This window comes from Taudactylus pleione, unplaced genomic scaffold (genome assembly GCF_031769625.1).
Source record: "Taudactylus pleione unplaced genomic scaffold, aTauple2 ptg001086l, whole genome shotgun sequence".
In the NCBI taxonomy this organism is placed as follows: domain Eukaryota; kingdom Metazoa; phylum Chordata; class Amphibia; order Anura; family Myobatrachidae; genus Taudactylus; species Taudactylus pleione.
The window spans coordinates 579,775-596,350 of NW_028285487.1; the positions used below are offsets into that span (position 1 = coordinate 579,775).

Here is a 16,576-nt window from a genome sequence, read left to right on the forward strand (position 1 = left end):
TCAATACTTCCCCTATACCTGTACAATACTTCCTCTATACCTGTATAATACCTCACCTATACCTTTTACAATACTTCCTCTATACCTGTATAATACCTCACCTATACCTATACAATACCTCACCTATACCTGTACAATACTTCCTGTATACCTGTATAATACCTCACCTATACCTGTACAATACTTCCCCTATACCTGTATAATACCTCACCTATACCTGTACAATACTTCCTCTATACCTGTATAATACCTCACCTATACCTGTACAATACTTCCTCTATACCTGTATAATATCTCACCTATAACTGTACAATACTTCCTCTATACCTGTATAATACCTCACCTATACCTGTACAATACTTCCTCTATACCTATACAATACTTCCTCTATATCTGTATAATATCTCACCTATACCTGTACAATACTTCCTCTATACCTGTATAATACCTCACCTATACCTGTACAATACTTCCTCTAAACCTGTATAATACCTCACCTATACCTGTACAATACTTCCTCTATACCTGTACAATACTTCCTCTATACCTGTATAATACCTCACCTATACCTGTACAATACTTCCTCTATACCTGTATAATACCTCACCTATACCTGTACAATACTTCCCCTTAACCTATATAATACCTCACCTATAACTGTACAATACTTCCTCCATACCTATATAATACCTCACCTATACCTGTACAATACTTCCTCTATACCTGTATAATACCTCACCTATACCTGTACAATACTTCCTCTATACCTGTATAATACATCACCTATACCTGTACAATGCTTCCTCTATACCTGTATAATACCTCACCTATACCTGTACAATACTTCCTCTATACCTGTATAATACCTCACCTATACCTGTACAATACTTCCTCTATACCTGTATAATACCTCACCTATACCTGTACAATACTTCCTCTATACCTGTATAATACCTCACCTATACCTGTACAATACTTCCTCTATACCTGTATAATACCTCACCTATACCTGTACAATACTTCCCCTATACCTGTACAATACTTCCTCTATACCTGTATAATACCTCACCTATACCTGTACAATACTTCCTCTATACCTGTATAATACCTCACCTATACCTGTACATTACTTCCTCTATACCTGTATAATATCTCACCTATACCTGTACAATACTTCCTCTATACCTGTATAATACCTCACCTATACCTGTACAATACTTCCTCTATACCTGTATAATACCTCACCTATACCTGTACAATACTTCCCCTATACCTGTACAATACTTCCTCTATACCTGTATAATACCTCACCTATACCTGTACAATACTTCCTCTATACCTGTATAATACCTCACCTATACCTGTACAATACTTCCTCTATACCTGTATAATACCTCACCTATACCTGTACAATACTTCCTCTATACCTGTAACAATACTTCCTCTATACCTGTATAATATCTCACCTATACCTGTACAATACTTCCTCTATACCTGTATAATACCTCACCTATACCTTTACAATACTTCCTCTAAACCTGTATAATACCTCACCTATACCTGTACAATACTTCCTCTATACCTGTACAATACTTCCTCTATACCTGTATAATACCTCACCTATACCTGTACAATACTTCCTGTATACCTGTACAATACTTCCTCTATACCTGTATAATACCTCACCTATACCTGTACAATACTTCCTCTATACCTGTATAATACCTCACCTATACCTGTACAATACTTCCTCTATACCTGTATAATACCTCACCGATACCTGTTCAATACTTCCCCTATACCTGTACAATACTTCCTCTATACCTGTATAATACCTCACCTATACCTTTTACAATACTTCCTCTATACCTGTATAATACCTCACCTATACCTATACAATACCTCACCTATACCTGTACAATACTTCCTGTATACCTGTATAATACCTCACCTATACCTGTACAATACTTCCCCTATACCTGTATAATACCTCACCTATACCTGTACAATACTTCCTCTATACCTGTATAATACCTCACCTATACCTGTACAATACTTCCTCTATACCTGTATAATACCTCACCTATACCTGTACAATACTTCCTCTATACCTGTATAATACCTCACCTATACCTGTACAATACTTCCTCTATATCTGTATAATCCCAGACGCTCTGTGCTGGAAGATCCCGGCTATCTTCTCCTGGCTGTACATGGAAGGAGGCCTCTCTGAGCAGGAACTGGTCTGTAACTTCAGCTGTGGTGTAGGAGCTGTGCTCATAGCACAGGGGGCTGCAGCCCAGGACATCCTGGCGGAGGTGCAGTATGAACAGGAGGCATGGCTGATGGGGGCACTTATGCGGCATCACCCAGGTTAGTGTCCTTGTACTGTTTCCTTATTACTGTTAAAGGAGCAAATGTGCACGTATATGTGAATATATACATAATCAGGTCCAGACGATATTTCACTCCTTTACCTTAGGCAAAACATACCTGAGAATGTGTCTAACCTCTGTATTTTCGCAGGTTCTCCTCGTCTACGAGTCAGCCATCTCTTAGAAGCTTTGAGACTGAACACTTTCCAGTTATTGAAAACCGTAATTGTAAACAAATCACCCGATAAGGTTTCAAACGTGGCTGTGTTACTATCCCCCACAGGTAAACACCTTACATTTACTGATCAATTAGTCTATAATGTGCCATTGTTATCTGCTATCAATCACTAAATGGCTCTAGTAAGGGGTGCTGCCATACTCCCATCATTTTCCCTATACGTGGGTTTGGTATCCAACCCCATTCATACATTTCAGCCAGTGGAGTCAATATCTGCGAGAATGCAACATTTCAATTCAATAGGAACCAGTGTCTCATGAACAATGGTTATGAAGACCATCAGTGACACATACCTCCCAACCTTATATCAACAGGATAGTTCTGATTCAGGGGACTTTTCTGACGTCCAACTATTCCCCCCCCCCCCCCCTCCCCCCCCCGGCGCGGCTGTCCGCACCCGGCATCACTTCGATCAGAATTCCGGGCATCCGTCTTCCGGAGTCTGTCATTAGTACCACGCCAGGATTACAATTTCTGGAAGCCGGCGGTCGGGATTTAGACTGTCGGCTTCCAAACTACATCCCCTGTACATTTGTTCTTGATTTGTGGCAGGTTGGGACGTAGTTCCATAAAACACCATGAAAATAGTGTTTTGCGTGAAAACGCAGGCGCAGGGGTATAACCATGCTCACTATGATGTGGTTCCATCCCCAACATGTCATAGCCTCCATCCCAAATTAGCCTATGTCAGTGTTTGGAGGTATGGTGAAGTCACTGGTTCCTAGTGAATTGATTGGTTGCACAATTCTCACAAAATGGCTGCATCCACTGTCTGGAGGAGGCCAGTGCTCATGAAGCAATGAGCCCTGGGGGTATACTTTTTCTATGCACACGACACTTGCTGTCTGGCTCATATTGAGGTGGTGGGAATTTGCGTCTACATAATAAGCGCAGAATGCACCTATGACCCCTAGAAAAGGCGCATTTGCTAGGCTTGCTTAGCTGGACAATTATCACACTTGCTAACGCTCTCAGATTGTCTGAGAGACTTACAATTTTTGGGGTGTCCCACAAACTTTTGGAAAAGTTAGGTCGATTACTGTATCCAGCCCACTTCCTAGTGAAATTGGCAGACCGGCGGCATGATGAGGTGAATCGCAGGGGAATGCCCGGAAGGGGATTTACACACTACTGGACAGTGACCCTGATTCAGAGCCGGACGCTCCGACAGAGCGCTCGCTCTGAATCAGGGCCGTCCTTCTTCATTTTTAGAGCGGCCTCCTGGCCGCTCGTATAGCTGTGGGTGACCTCACACAGCTATAGCGAGCGGCCAGGAAGATGTTCACGATAGTTAAGACCATTGCGACCATCGGGCTTGCGACGAGACCCTTCTGGTAGGGTCTCGTTGCTGCAAGCACTGGAGTGGTTTTGGCTCTATCAGAGCCGAAAGCACTCCCACTGACATCAATTGTGATGTCAGTGGGGCCGGCCCCAGACGGTAGGCATTCCCATGGGAACACCTCCGTCTGGCCAGCCACGCCCACGGCATGCCCACCAAAGGGGGCGTACTGTCACTCACCATCGACAGCACTCCCCCTTTGTAGCGAGACCCATAGCGACGGCTTGCCCGTCGCTATCCGGGTCTCACGCATGCGCACGACGGAGCCGGGTCCTTGGTTGAATTTTTTTTGGGGTGCCTTGCTTCTCGGACATGAACCCCTTAATGCTAGGGACGCCAGTATAGAGGAGCCTTGACGATTGGCCTGGCGCTTATTCATATATTTGCAAATGTATGTAACTAATACCTCTGAATAGCTATTATCATGTAGGATTTAAGTATTGTTTTTGCTGCAGTGTGCTGGGGGGCAAATCTCTCTTTTTTCTGTGTTCAGAGTAAACCCCGACCTTTACAAGCACCTGTGTTATGCAATTAAGCTGATCTGAGCAACTACCAATTTTTTTTGCAAGTTTGGAGAGGCATGAAGGCAGTCAGCATTAGGAGGATGTGCTGATGCTTATAGTGCCATGTGGAGGTTTTTTGGGGTACCTCCAAGGTAAGTTAGCTCTCAGCTTTTATATGTACTGTTATCATGCAGTACATCAATTGTAATTATATGACCCAGAGTGGGTGCTACTATTATGTAGCAATAATTATTTTGGGGTGAGCGTTTGGGAGTGGGGCCCCCGGGGGGGTTCTGACTGGGCCTTTCTCATGGCATCACCACTTAATTCACATAGAATACTTTTATCACTTTTCTATTTGTTTGTATATTATTTATGTAATTTTAATTCTTTCTCATTTCATTAACACTTATTGATTTATACTTACACATATTTTCTTTATACTTCACTATAACCTTTTTCCCTTTTTCGTGTGATGCCCTGGGGATGGCCCTTGGTTGAATTTTTTTTTGGGGTGCCTTGCTTCTCGGACGTGAACCCCTTAATGCTAGGGACGCCAGTATAGAGGAGCCTTGACGATTGGCCTGGCGCTTATTCATATATTTGCACATGTATGTAACTAATACCTCTGAATCGCTATTATCATGTAGGATTTAAGTATTGTTTTTGCTGCAGTGTGCTGGGGGGCAAATCTCTCTTTTTTTCTGTGTTCAGAGTAAACCCCGCCCTTTACAAGCACCTGTGTTATGCAATTAAGCTGATCTGAGCAACTACCAATTTTTTTTATTTATTTTTTTTGTCGTGCACATGCGCACTGGGCCAACATGGACCCGCTTGCGAACGCTCAGCGCTCGCGAGCGGGTCTGAATTAGGCCCAGTGTTATTAATGCCTAGGAAAGTCGCCATGCAAAGCGCAAAGACAAACGTAAAGGTTTAATTAAGTCCGAATAAATCAACACTTTCACATACTTTTGTATAAATTAAGTGTAGGGCTAGTTATCATCAAGTTATGAATTTATTTTTGTTCGGGACTTGGCAGTCTATTTTTTTTACATAGAAAATGCGGAAATAATAGTTTCCACATATTTTAAGTAAGTACACTATTCCGCAATGGGTTAATGAAGAAGATAACGCAGTTTTCACGGCAGCCTGTGAAGATTTACATGGCAGAAAATGTAGCCAGCAGAGGGATCTATTCAGATTCCTCCCTGCTGTAACTGCACGGCAGGGCACCGGGAGCTGAGAGCTCCGGGGCACCGCAGACCTGTGTCTGTGCAGCCCAGACTGCCTTCTGCTCTGACTCACCGTCAGAAGACAGAAGGCTCCGGTCCAGGCTTCTGGTGGCAGCAGCAGGTAAGAGGGAGCGGCGGAAAGGAATGCTCCCATACAGGCTCCTGGTGGTGGCAGCAAGTGGGGGAAGGAGCGTGGAGATTGCTCCCGTGCAGGCTCCCTGTGGCGGCAGCAGGTAAGAGGTAATGGGGGGGGTGAGAGATTGCTCCCGTGTAGGCTCCCGGCGGCGGCAGCTGAGAAGGAGTGGGGGGAGATAGCAGGTGGGTGGTAAATGAGAGAGCAGAGGGAGGAGAGAGGACACAGAGGTTTGACTGCATGCCCCATATGCACCAAACTCTGGAAAGCAAAACTTTCCAGAGCTTGTACCCCATAGGCAAAGCCATCTCCGTATGCCTTTGCTTAATAGCAGTTTGTGGGCTTTGTACTGCATCATTCCCCGAGAGGGAATGTCCCCCTTGACTCGCATATGACCTGGCCGTTGGCCATGCATGAGTGCAAGGACTCTCAGCTCTTAACCCCAAAACTCAGTGGGGTAAGTAACTAGGGTATATGGAGCCCAGGGCAAAATAAAAAATGGAGGGCCCCCCCTATGTGCACAGGTCAAAAAATGGGCGTAATAAGCACATGCTACAAGGGGCATGGCCACTGAAAAATGGGGCGTGTCAACATGACTCAGACCCATTTCTCGTCACTCTGGGAACATTCCTTTCCATTACATATGCACCTTAATGCTCTGAGTAGTAGTGCCCCTTATGCAATGTCACCAGTAGCAGTGCCCCATGTAGTAGTGCCCTTTATATAGTGCCCCCAGTAGTGCACCCCTATACTGTGCCCCCGGCTAGTAGTCGCCCCCCCATGCAGTGCTCCTTATACAGTGCCCCCAGCCAGTAGTGGTCCCCCTATGTAGGGCCCCTTATACAGTGCCTCCGGCCAGTAGTGGTCCCCCCTGTTCAGTGCCCTGGGCCAGTAGTGGTCCCCCCTATGCAGTGCCCCTTATACAGTGCTCCCGGCCAGCAGTGGTCCCCAATATGCAGTGCCCCTGGCCAATAGCGGTCCCCCTATAAAGTGCCCCTTATACAGTGACCTCGGCCAGCAGTGGTCCCCCCATGCAGTACCCCCCAGCCAGTAGTGGTCCCCCCCTATGTAGTGACAGACACAGACAGACATAAAACACTGACACTGACTTACCTGAGTCCCCGCTCCTGCCGCGGTCTGCTCCTCTGTCCTCTCGCTCGGTCCCACTCGGTACTATGGGAGAGACGTCTTGACATCTCTCCCATCACCCACTGCAGGAGCCAGAAGGCGGAGCTCATGAGTGAGCTCCAGCCCGGCTCTGGCAGTGGGCGCAGCAGCCAATGAGAGTCTGTCTGACTTTCAATGGCTGCTGAAACACACGTCGCCGTCAGCGCATGATATCCGCACTTTCCTTCAAGGGGTCCTTCGCATTCAGCCTCCCTTTGTCCCTCCTGTGGCACCTTGGGATTTGGCTGTTGTCCTTAGGGCCCTCCATTTGAACCCTTGGACTCGGTGGATCTCAAATGGCTTACTGTAAAGACCGTTTTTCTTCTGGCTATTGCTTCTGCCAGAAGAGTGTCTGATTTGGGGGCTCTCTCTATTGTCGTTCCCCATTTCTGTTTTTTCACCAGGACAGGGCGGTGCTTCGGACTCGCCCTGGTTTCCTTCCTAAGGTGGTTTCTAGTTTCCACATTAATGAGGAAATTATTGTGCCTGCCTTTAATTCCCCAGACCTCTCGGCAGGTAAGGCCTCATTGGATGTGGTACGTGCCCTCAGGATCTATGTGGACCGTACTAGTTCCCTTTGGAAGTCAGACTCCTTTGTTTGTCCTCTATGGTTTCCACAAGAAGGGATGGCCAGCCAATAAGCAAACTTTGGCTAGGTGGCTTCGCATGGTGATCTCTGAGGCTTACACTCATGAGGGCCTTCCAGTGCCGCCCTCTGTTACTGCTCATTCTACTCGATCTGTGGGTCCTTCGTGGGCAGCCCGCCGTGGCGCCTCGGATGTTCAGCTTTGTAAAGCAGCCACGTGGTCCTCTGCCCAGAGGACCACGTGGCTGCCTTTGCATTTGATACCTTTTGCCTCTCAGGATGCATCCTTCTCCTCTCTGCACAGGAGCATTCCCACCCTTGAGGGTACTGCTTTGGGACATCCCCAAGGTCACCCTGTGGACCCTGAAGTAGAAAATGAGAGATATGATAAGAACTTACCTTTGTTATCTCTCTTTCTACGAAGTCCATAGGGTCCACAGGGCACCCACCCTGTCGCACCTGTGCTACAGATGGGCTTCGCTCTGGTCACTGGTTTTCCGTCTCCTTCTGTGTGAGAATGTGATTCTAGTGTGTTCCAGACTTTCTTCTCTCTCTTTTATCCTCCTCCGGCCTTTGGCTTGCTACGAAACTGAGGTGCCTCTGGCCCGGGTGTCAGGGTATGGAGGGAGACCCAAGTGCATCCTGGGAAGAAAAATTGACTGTGTAAGGTGCCCGGATGACTCGGCATCACCTATACCCAAGGTCACCCTGTGGACCCTATGGACTTCGTAGAAAGAGAGATAACAAAGGTAAGTTGTTTCCATATCTCTCATTTTATCACTAGAAAAAGGAATCTTAACCGAGCAATTTAAAAGTGTGGTCTATTGGCTGTTGAGGTTTTGTCAAGTATTTTGAAGGGGTCTCTAAAATTGCCCTGATTTTCACTTGGAAAATGTTGGGACATATGGATTGTGTTGTTGTCCTGTCTCAAACCTCCCTTTTATCTTTGAGGTACTAAACTGAAGCTCATGATGGACACAGCCAGACAGCTGGGCAGCTGTGTGAGACTGGCCCTTATGATCTCCGATAGGATTGCGGTGGATGAACTGAGGAGGGCAGCTGGGGCCGGGATCCCTACACGAGTAAGTATTACACTTTACTAACAAAAGATAGATGCCAGAGATCCTTCACCTGATCTGGGCACATCTAGCTGGCAACTCCTCGTTTTAGTAATTGAAAATATCCATGAGAAAAAAAAATATTTCACCCACTAAGACTAAGACCATTTCCGTACTGTGGGCTTGATTCAGAGATGGACGGATCTGCACAGCAGGAACACAAGCGCCTGTGCAAATTCGTCCATCTTAGAAGCAAATACAGAAGGAGGTCGTCAGACACCTGCATCTGCGTGATCCCAGCACTGCCACCATCCCTTTCATATGGGCATATTCAATTGAGTGCTAAACTAACAAAAGTCCAGCACCTGTCAGGTTTTTCCTGTAGGTGCGGGATTTTTGATATTTAATTAGGTGCGGGGGTTTTTTCTTTTGCCATGTCGGGTGGTTTTTTTTCTTCGCACCTCCAGAGCAAGTGTGATTTTTCCTAAAATTGTTAATTGTAGGAAAAAAAATCAGTGAGACTTGCTCTAGGACCCCAATTACTTACCTTCTGCAGCGCTGTGTTCTGCATTCAGCGTCGGGAGACTGTGTGTGTGTGTGTGTGTGTGTGTGTGTGTGTGTGTGTGTGTGTGTGTGTGTGTGTGTCTGTGTGTGTGTGTGTGTGTGTGTGTGTGTGTGTGTGTGTGTGTGTGTGTGTGTGTGTGTCCCCAGAATGGGGGCAGAGAGAACTACATCTCCCAGCAGCCCTTGCTCCTCCCACCAGCCCCTGGCACCTCCTCTCCAGTAAGAAGATAGAGGGGAGACCACAGGGCAGGTAAGTGGGGTTTTTTTTTTATGCGGTGCAGGGTTTTCAGAGCTAATAACCCCGCAACCACTATTTTTTTAATTGGATACAGCGGGTATCGGAAGCGTGCATACCCGCAGTATTCCAAAATGGGGCTCAAGGTTTTTTCCTTGGTAAACCTTGCGCCCAATTGAATCTGCCCCGTAGTCTCCAATACTATATAAACAGGCCAAGCTTTTATCTACAAGGAGAGGATGAGAAAGAGGCGGCCGTCAGCCCTTGCAGCCTATAAGGTTAGAACCCGCCAGCCTTTGGTCCAGTTAGTGGTGGTGACTGATAGTGAATTAGAGATTATGGGGGAGATGTATAAAACAGTGTAAAGAGAGGAGGATGTGCCCATAGCAATTAATCAGCTTATACCCTTCATTTTATAACATGTACTCGATAAACACTACCTCAAAGATGAGTGGTTGCTATGGGCAACGTCTCCACTTTGTATACTGCTTGATACATCTCCCCCTATAGCAGAGGTTCCCAAACTCCGCTATTACAATCCAGGTTTTAAAGGAGAGCCATGCTTGAGTCTAGATGGTTAAATCAAATTATCCTTAAAACATGGACTGTAATGATGGAGTTTGGGAACCTTTGCCCTATAGTGTGGTATAAAAGGGGACTCTCCTTGTGCAACTGGGGAGCCCTGACTATGTCCTATACACGAATATTAATACTGAACACATGCTAGTGCAGCACATGCCTGTATTGAGAACACAGCACCTTGTCATGTCTCGCCCAGGTGATTGACCATACAATGTTCGGGTGCCAGTCAGAATTCGAGAGTACAATCTGCAAAGTGCTGGAGGAGTTCTCCATTCACCTGATCTGCCTCGCTGGGTTTGGATGGCCGTTGTCTAAGCAATTCCTTAATAGATGGAAAGGTAAAGAATGCAGGTACTTTGTGCCAGGCTGTTTTGCTAACTGGGCAATAGGAGGATTCATCCTGGACCTGTCAAAGGTGGAGGCTTACCAGAGGTCATTATACCCTAGTAATGAAGCCTGGATAGGAGACAATAAAATATTTCTAGCTTAGCCCATGATTAGAGATGTTCAAATGAATCAAAATCGAAATTGGGTACAATGTGGTCTGTTGGACGGCCTTGAACTTTTTCACTATATTGTTGGGATTTTTGTGCCGACTCAAATACATTCAACTGTCCCAGATAAATTAATTGTTTTGAAGTTTGAGTTTGCCGTAATAACAAAAGGTAAATGAAGATAATAATTCCCATTATGATGAGCACAGCTGAAATGTTCTGATGTCTAGTTGTGTAACCAAACGTGGCGGCCATTTTTAATGGTGGATATCATTCAAGGTCGTGGTTTATGTTGAGTAAAAGCTCTAAATAAATAAAACAACATGGCTGTAACACCTCTGCAAGGGGAGTAAAAGTTTGCATTACCTGGTGGGGGAGAAAGGGCAGGAATATCCCTACGTTTGCCAACACGTGTGAATGAGATTTCGCTTTGTGGGAAAAGATTATTTAAATTAAATATAGTGGATGAGACTGTGGAATTACACCTTTCACTTGCAGACTAGCGAAACCATAGATTTTTAGGAGAGAACATTAACCAGTGTGAATAAAATACATACACAAAACAGTAACACTTAATAGACACATTACTATAGAGCATTACTATTCAAATAAATTGGCTGACCATACATCCTTATTGCACTTATAATGTAACGTATATAACATTTGTTGTTTAGGAAAACTTCTGAAACTCTATACAACACTTTTTCCATCGTCCAAAGGGGAGCAGCTGCCTGCGACGGATGCAAGAGTCTGCGGCTGTACAGTCTGTTTCATGCTTGTAAGTATTTCCAAAGTAGGGACAATTGCAGCGAAATACATTTTAGAAAGTTGGCACGGTCCCTGGAAATTATGGACATTTGTCATATGGGCTAAAACACAAGCAATGTGTCCTGACGTACAGATAAGTACGGTGCTTTACCAACTGAGTATGTAACTTGGAAGTCACCTCTCATTGTAGGATGGCTCTTCTGCTGGACCTATAATCCTACAAGAGACCATCACAGGAGACTCGGAGGTCCCATTGTGTGAGCAAATGGAAGAAGCGGAACAGAGAGCAGTCAGCAAAGCTCTTTACCTGGTGGCCAGCGGAACACTAAGCTTAGGGGTGGATGGCCACATCTCCTGGAAGAACGAAGACGGAACTAGTCATAACTAAAATATTGTCACTGTCATGTTCAGCCTGAGCTACGTTATACCGTGCGCCGCTCCCTGCCTGCGCTACGCTGTGCCGTGCGCCGCTCCCTGCCTGCGCTACGCTGTGCCGTGCGCCGCTCCCTGCCCTGCGCTACGCTGTACCGTGCACCGCTCCCTGCGCTACGCTGTACCATGCGCCGCACCCTGCCTGCGCTACGCTGTACCATGCGCCACACCCTGCCTGCGCTACGCTGTACCATGCGCCACACCCTGCCTGCGCTACGTTGTACCATGCGCCACACCCTGCCTGCGCTACGCTGTACCATGCGCCACACCCTGCCTGCGCTACGCTGTACCATGCGCCACACCCTGCCTGCGCTACGTTGTACCATGCGCCACACCCTGCCTGCGCTACGTTGTACCATGCGCCACACCCTGCCTGCGCTACGGTATACCATGCGCCACACCGTGCCTGCGCTACGGTATACCATGCGCCACACCGTGCCTGCGCTACGTTATACCATGCGCCACGTTATACCATGCACCACTCTCTGCCTGGGCTACGTTATACCATGCGCCACTCTCTGCCTGGGCTACGTTATACCATGCGCTACTCCCTGCCTGGGCTACGTTATACCATGCGCCACTCTCTGCCTGGGCTACGTTATACCATGCGCTACTCCCTGCCTGGGCTACGTTATACCATGCGCTACTCCCTGCCTGGGCTGCATGCTATATCAGACGCCACTCCCGGCCTGGGCTGCATGCCATACCAGACGCCACTCCCGGCCTGGGCTGCATGCTATACAATACCCCCTCCCTGCCTGGGCTGCTTCTATACAGATTGGCTGTATTACCCTCCCGTGTTGGTTTTTGGAAACAGAAAGTGACATACCCTCATTTGTGATAGTTGCCAAACGGTAGAAGTTTGTATAAAGTTTAAACTGGAGCGATGTTAAAATACAGCGTTATATCTAGAATCGTGCAATGGTTGGGAATATACTGCTCAGTATAATTTATTTGTGTGTATATATTAATATACACACCATGTATATATTATAGAATATATATATATATAGTCTATATCATCATTTACAAATCAATAAAAGTTCTAACAAGTGTATAATGCGTATACTTGATAATAGAATATACGAAATTATAACAGCAGTAATGCTAGACATACACTATACAATAATCTGTCAGATATCTGTCCAATGTGGCTGGAATGAAAACCTAGTAATGTATGGGAGCCAATGACCGTTGATCATATGGTTTTAAACACTGGAAAACGGACAAAAAAAAAAACCCAAAACAATTGTTCAAATTGGTTTTATTTGTGTTTTAACCAGTTTGTCTGAACGACCATTTTTGTCTGTTTTCCAGCGTTTGTGAGCAAATGGACGATTGTCATTGGCTCCCATACATTACCAGGTTATCATTCCAACCAGCCAGAAAGGACAGATAATGTATGTCCAGCATAAGGAACATCAGGGGTGTGTGTGTCCACTTTGGTTCACCAATAAATTTAAGACAAAGTAGAAAATAATAGCGTAGTAGTAAACATTAATATTACTTGCAATAAGACTGAAGTCATGTACATAAAATATTGGGAACATCTGTACCCCATTGATATAAACCAATATTAAAAGTTAATTTAACACCCCCCCCCCCCCCCAGTAATCAGAGAAATATTGGACGGTGCCGGATGTCCCTTCGTTAGCTTCCAGGATGAGTCTATTTGCTGTCAGTGATAATCCACCTCAACAGGGAAACGCAGGAGGGGGCCTTACTACTAGCACCTAGTAAGGATGTTAAACAGATCAGTATTTATATGCAAGTGCCCCAGGCTCCTAAACCTGTAGTGAAATTATGTACAGTGCCTCCGAAAAGTATTCACAACGCTTCACTTTTTCCACATTTTGTTATGCTACAGCCTTATTCCAAAATTGAATAAATTGATTCTTGTCCTCAAAATTCTACACACACTACCCCATAATGGCATGTAAACATTTTTTTTTTTAGATTTTTGCAAGTTTAATTAAAGACAAAAAAAAACACACTGAGAAATCACATGAACATAAGTATTCACAGCCTTTGCCATGAAGCTCAAAATTGAGCTCAGGTGCATGCTGTTTCCACTGATCATCCTTGAGATGTTCCTACAGCTTAATTGGAGTCCATCTGTGGTAAATTCAGTTGATTGGACATGATTTTGAAAAGGCATACTGTCTATATAAGGTCCCACACTTGACAGAGCATGTCAGAGCACCAACCAAGCATGAAGTCCATGAAATTCTCTGTAGACCTCTGAGACAGGATTGTCTCGAGGCACAAATCTGGGGAAGGGTACAGAAAAATATCTGCTGCTTTGAAGGTCCCAATGAGCACAGTGGCCTCCATCATCCATAAACGGAAGAAGTTCGGAACCACCAGGACTCTTCCTAGAGTTGGCCGGCCGTCTAAACTGACCGATCGGGGGAGAAGGGCCCTAGACAGGGAGGTGACCAAGAACCCGATTGTCACTCTGTCAGAGCTACAGCATTCCTCGGTGGAGAGGAGAACCTTTTAAAAGGAAAACCATCTCTGCAGCAATCCACCAATCAGACCTGTATAGTAGAGTGGCAAGACGAAAGCCACTCCTTAGTATTAAAAAAAAAAAAAAAAAAAAGCAGCACATGGCAGCCCGCCTAGAGTTTTCCAAAATGCACCTGAAGGACTCTCAGACCATGAGAGACAAAGACTGAACTCTTGGTGTGAATGCCAGACGTTATGTTTGGAGGAAACCAGGCACCGCTCATCACCAGGCCAATACCATCCCTACAGTGAAGCATGGTGATGGCAGCATCATGCTGTGGGGATGTTTTTCAGCGGCAGGAACTGGGAGACTAGTCAGGATAGAGGGAAAGATGAATGCAGCAATGTACAGAGACATCGTGGATGAAAACCTGCTCCAGAGTGCTCTTCACCTCAGACTGAGGCGACGGTTCATCTTTCAGCAGGACAACGACCCTAAACACACAACCTGATGGAGCTTGAGAGGTGCTGCAAAGAGGAATGGGCGAAACTGCCCAAAGATAGGTGTGCCAAGCTTGTGGCATCATATTCAAATAGACTTGAGGCTCTAATTGCTGCTAACGGTGCATCAACAAAGTATTGAGCAAAGCCTGTGAATACTTATGTACTTTTTTTTTTTTTTTTTAAATTAAATTTGCAAAAAAAAAAAAAAAAAAACTTTACGCGTTGTCATTATGGGGTATTCTGTGTAGAATTTTGAGGACAAAAATGAATTTATTCAATTTTGGAATAAGGCTGTAACCTAACAAAATGTGGAAAAAGTGACGCGTTGTGAATACTTCCCGGATGCATTGTATTTATCAACGAGGATTGGCAGATAGGTTACACTGAAAGCCAGTACCCCAAGATTGGTCAGTTCTTCCCATCTGAAAGTAGACACTCCTAAAGATATACAATATCAATATTATTGACCCTTACACAGAATGCTAATTTAGTCACTGTGAGGGAGTAATACGTGTGGCTCATACAGTGCCTATAAACAGGTATTCAGCACCCTTGGGCTTTCACACGTTGCTGTGTACAACATGGAACCACAATGGATTTAAATGAAATGTATTCCCACTAATCAGCACAAAGGAGCAGATTCCAGCTCGCAGCTCGATAATTCGGGAGCAGATATCAACTAATGGGAGGTAACACGCGCTAAGTGTCTGGAAGCAGGTGTGGTGGCACATATTGCATCGCCCCCAAAGTACTCAATGTGTAAACAGAAATGTTTTTAATCCAAGAATCAGCAAATAAGGGCTCTAGTCAGTCATTCTGTACATCTGGGGAGCTTTGGAAGAGCTAAGAGGGAAGATGGGTGTAATCTTCACATATTATAAAATTAGAGCAAACTAAAGGGTCTATTTACTAAGCCTTGGATCAAAATAAAGTGAACAGAGATAAAGTACCAACCAATCAGCTCCTTTCATTTTTCAAACACAGGCTGTGACATGGCAGTTAGGAGCTAATTGGCTGGAACTTTATCTCTGTTCACTTTATCTCCATCCAAGGCTTAGTAAATAGACCATGAAAAGGATTGGAAGCTGTAGAAGTCAGTACAATCAGTATACAGGATAGAACCCATATGGTCTGAGCAAGAGTTCAATGCATGATGCATCTCTCTCATAATGTGATGGAAGAGGATACGATGCTCAGCACAACCAATCAGCTCTTAGCTGTCAGTTATATAGCACAGGCTTTGAAATGTGTTAGAAGCAGATGAGTTGCTTCGGGGAACGTTCCCACTTTATCTCTCTCCAAGGCTTGACACATCTCCCCCTATCTGTCCTAACTATCAGTAATAGAGGACATTTTGCCAGCGGGAGACTCCCTGATCATCGCCATGGCTACCTCTTGCTGTATTGCAATTTTTGTTAGATAATAACCCCAGCTCTTTACAGGAAAGGGAATGAGGAGTCGCAGAGAAAGAATTGCTCGGCCACCGGCCATCTGGCATGCCACACATACAGTAAGCCAAGACAGATTTACGTGGCAGGTGGGCAAAAACCTATTACATTATTAAAAGCCCCCCCCCCCATAAAGATAACCAGTGTCTCATGGGAGAACGTCAGAAGAGGCATTTATTTGTTTTGTACTTTGCTATTGAATTAACAAGGGGGGGATTCACAAAGCGTTCTGTAGAGTCTCTGTACCTGTGCTTAGCATGGAGCAGAACAGTTTCCAAATATAATGGGGGAGATGTATCAAACCTTTCAGAGATCATTTGGAGGAAATTGCCCAAAGCAACCAATCAGCTTCTGTCATTTTATAGACTGTGCTAGATAACCGATAGCAACCAATAAGCTTCTAGCCATCATTTATCTAGTACAGTCTATAAAAAAAGTCAAAAACTGGTTGGTTGAGAGAGGTTAAATGG

The 16,576-nt window shown here is 45.2% G+C and overlaps 1 protein-coding gene across 3 annotated transcripts in view; it reads left to right on the forward strand.

The window, feature by feature from the left end:
• LOC148453795 (trifunctional purine biosynthetic protein adenosine-3-like) overlaps positions 1-12,731 on the forward strand; it is a 74,196-nt gene extending 61,465 nt beyond the window's left edge. For 2 of the 3 annotated variants that reach the window (XM_088461706.1, XM_088461708.1), the window contains 6 exons: positions 2,170-2,373; positions 2,527-2,658; positions 8,525-8,655; positions 10,209-10,350; positions 11,181-11,284; positions 11,465-12,731. In XM_088461706.1, the coding sequence (XP_088317832.1) occupies positions 2,170-2,373; positions 2,527-2,658; positions 8,525-8,655; positions 10,209-10,350; positions 11,181-11,284; positions 11,465-11,662 (911 nt within the window). In that variant the 3' untranslated portion in view covers positions 11,663-12,731. Of the gene's footprint in view, positions 1-2,169; positions 2,374-2,526; positions 2,659-8,524; positions 8,656-10,208; positions 10,364-11,180; positions 11,285-11,464 lie in introns of all 3 variants that reach the window. The other variant, XM_088461707.1, reaches the window with a different exon arrangement.
• Positions 12,732-16,576: the final 3,845 nt, after the last annotated feature.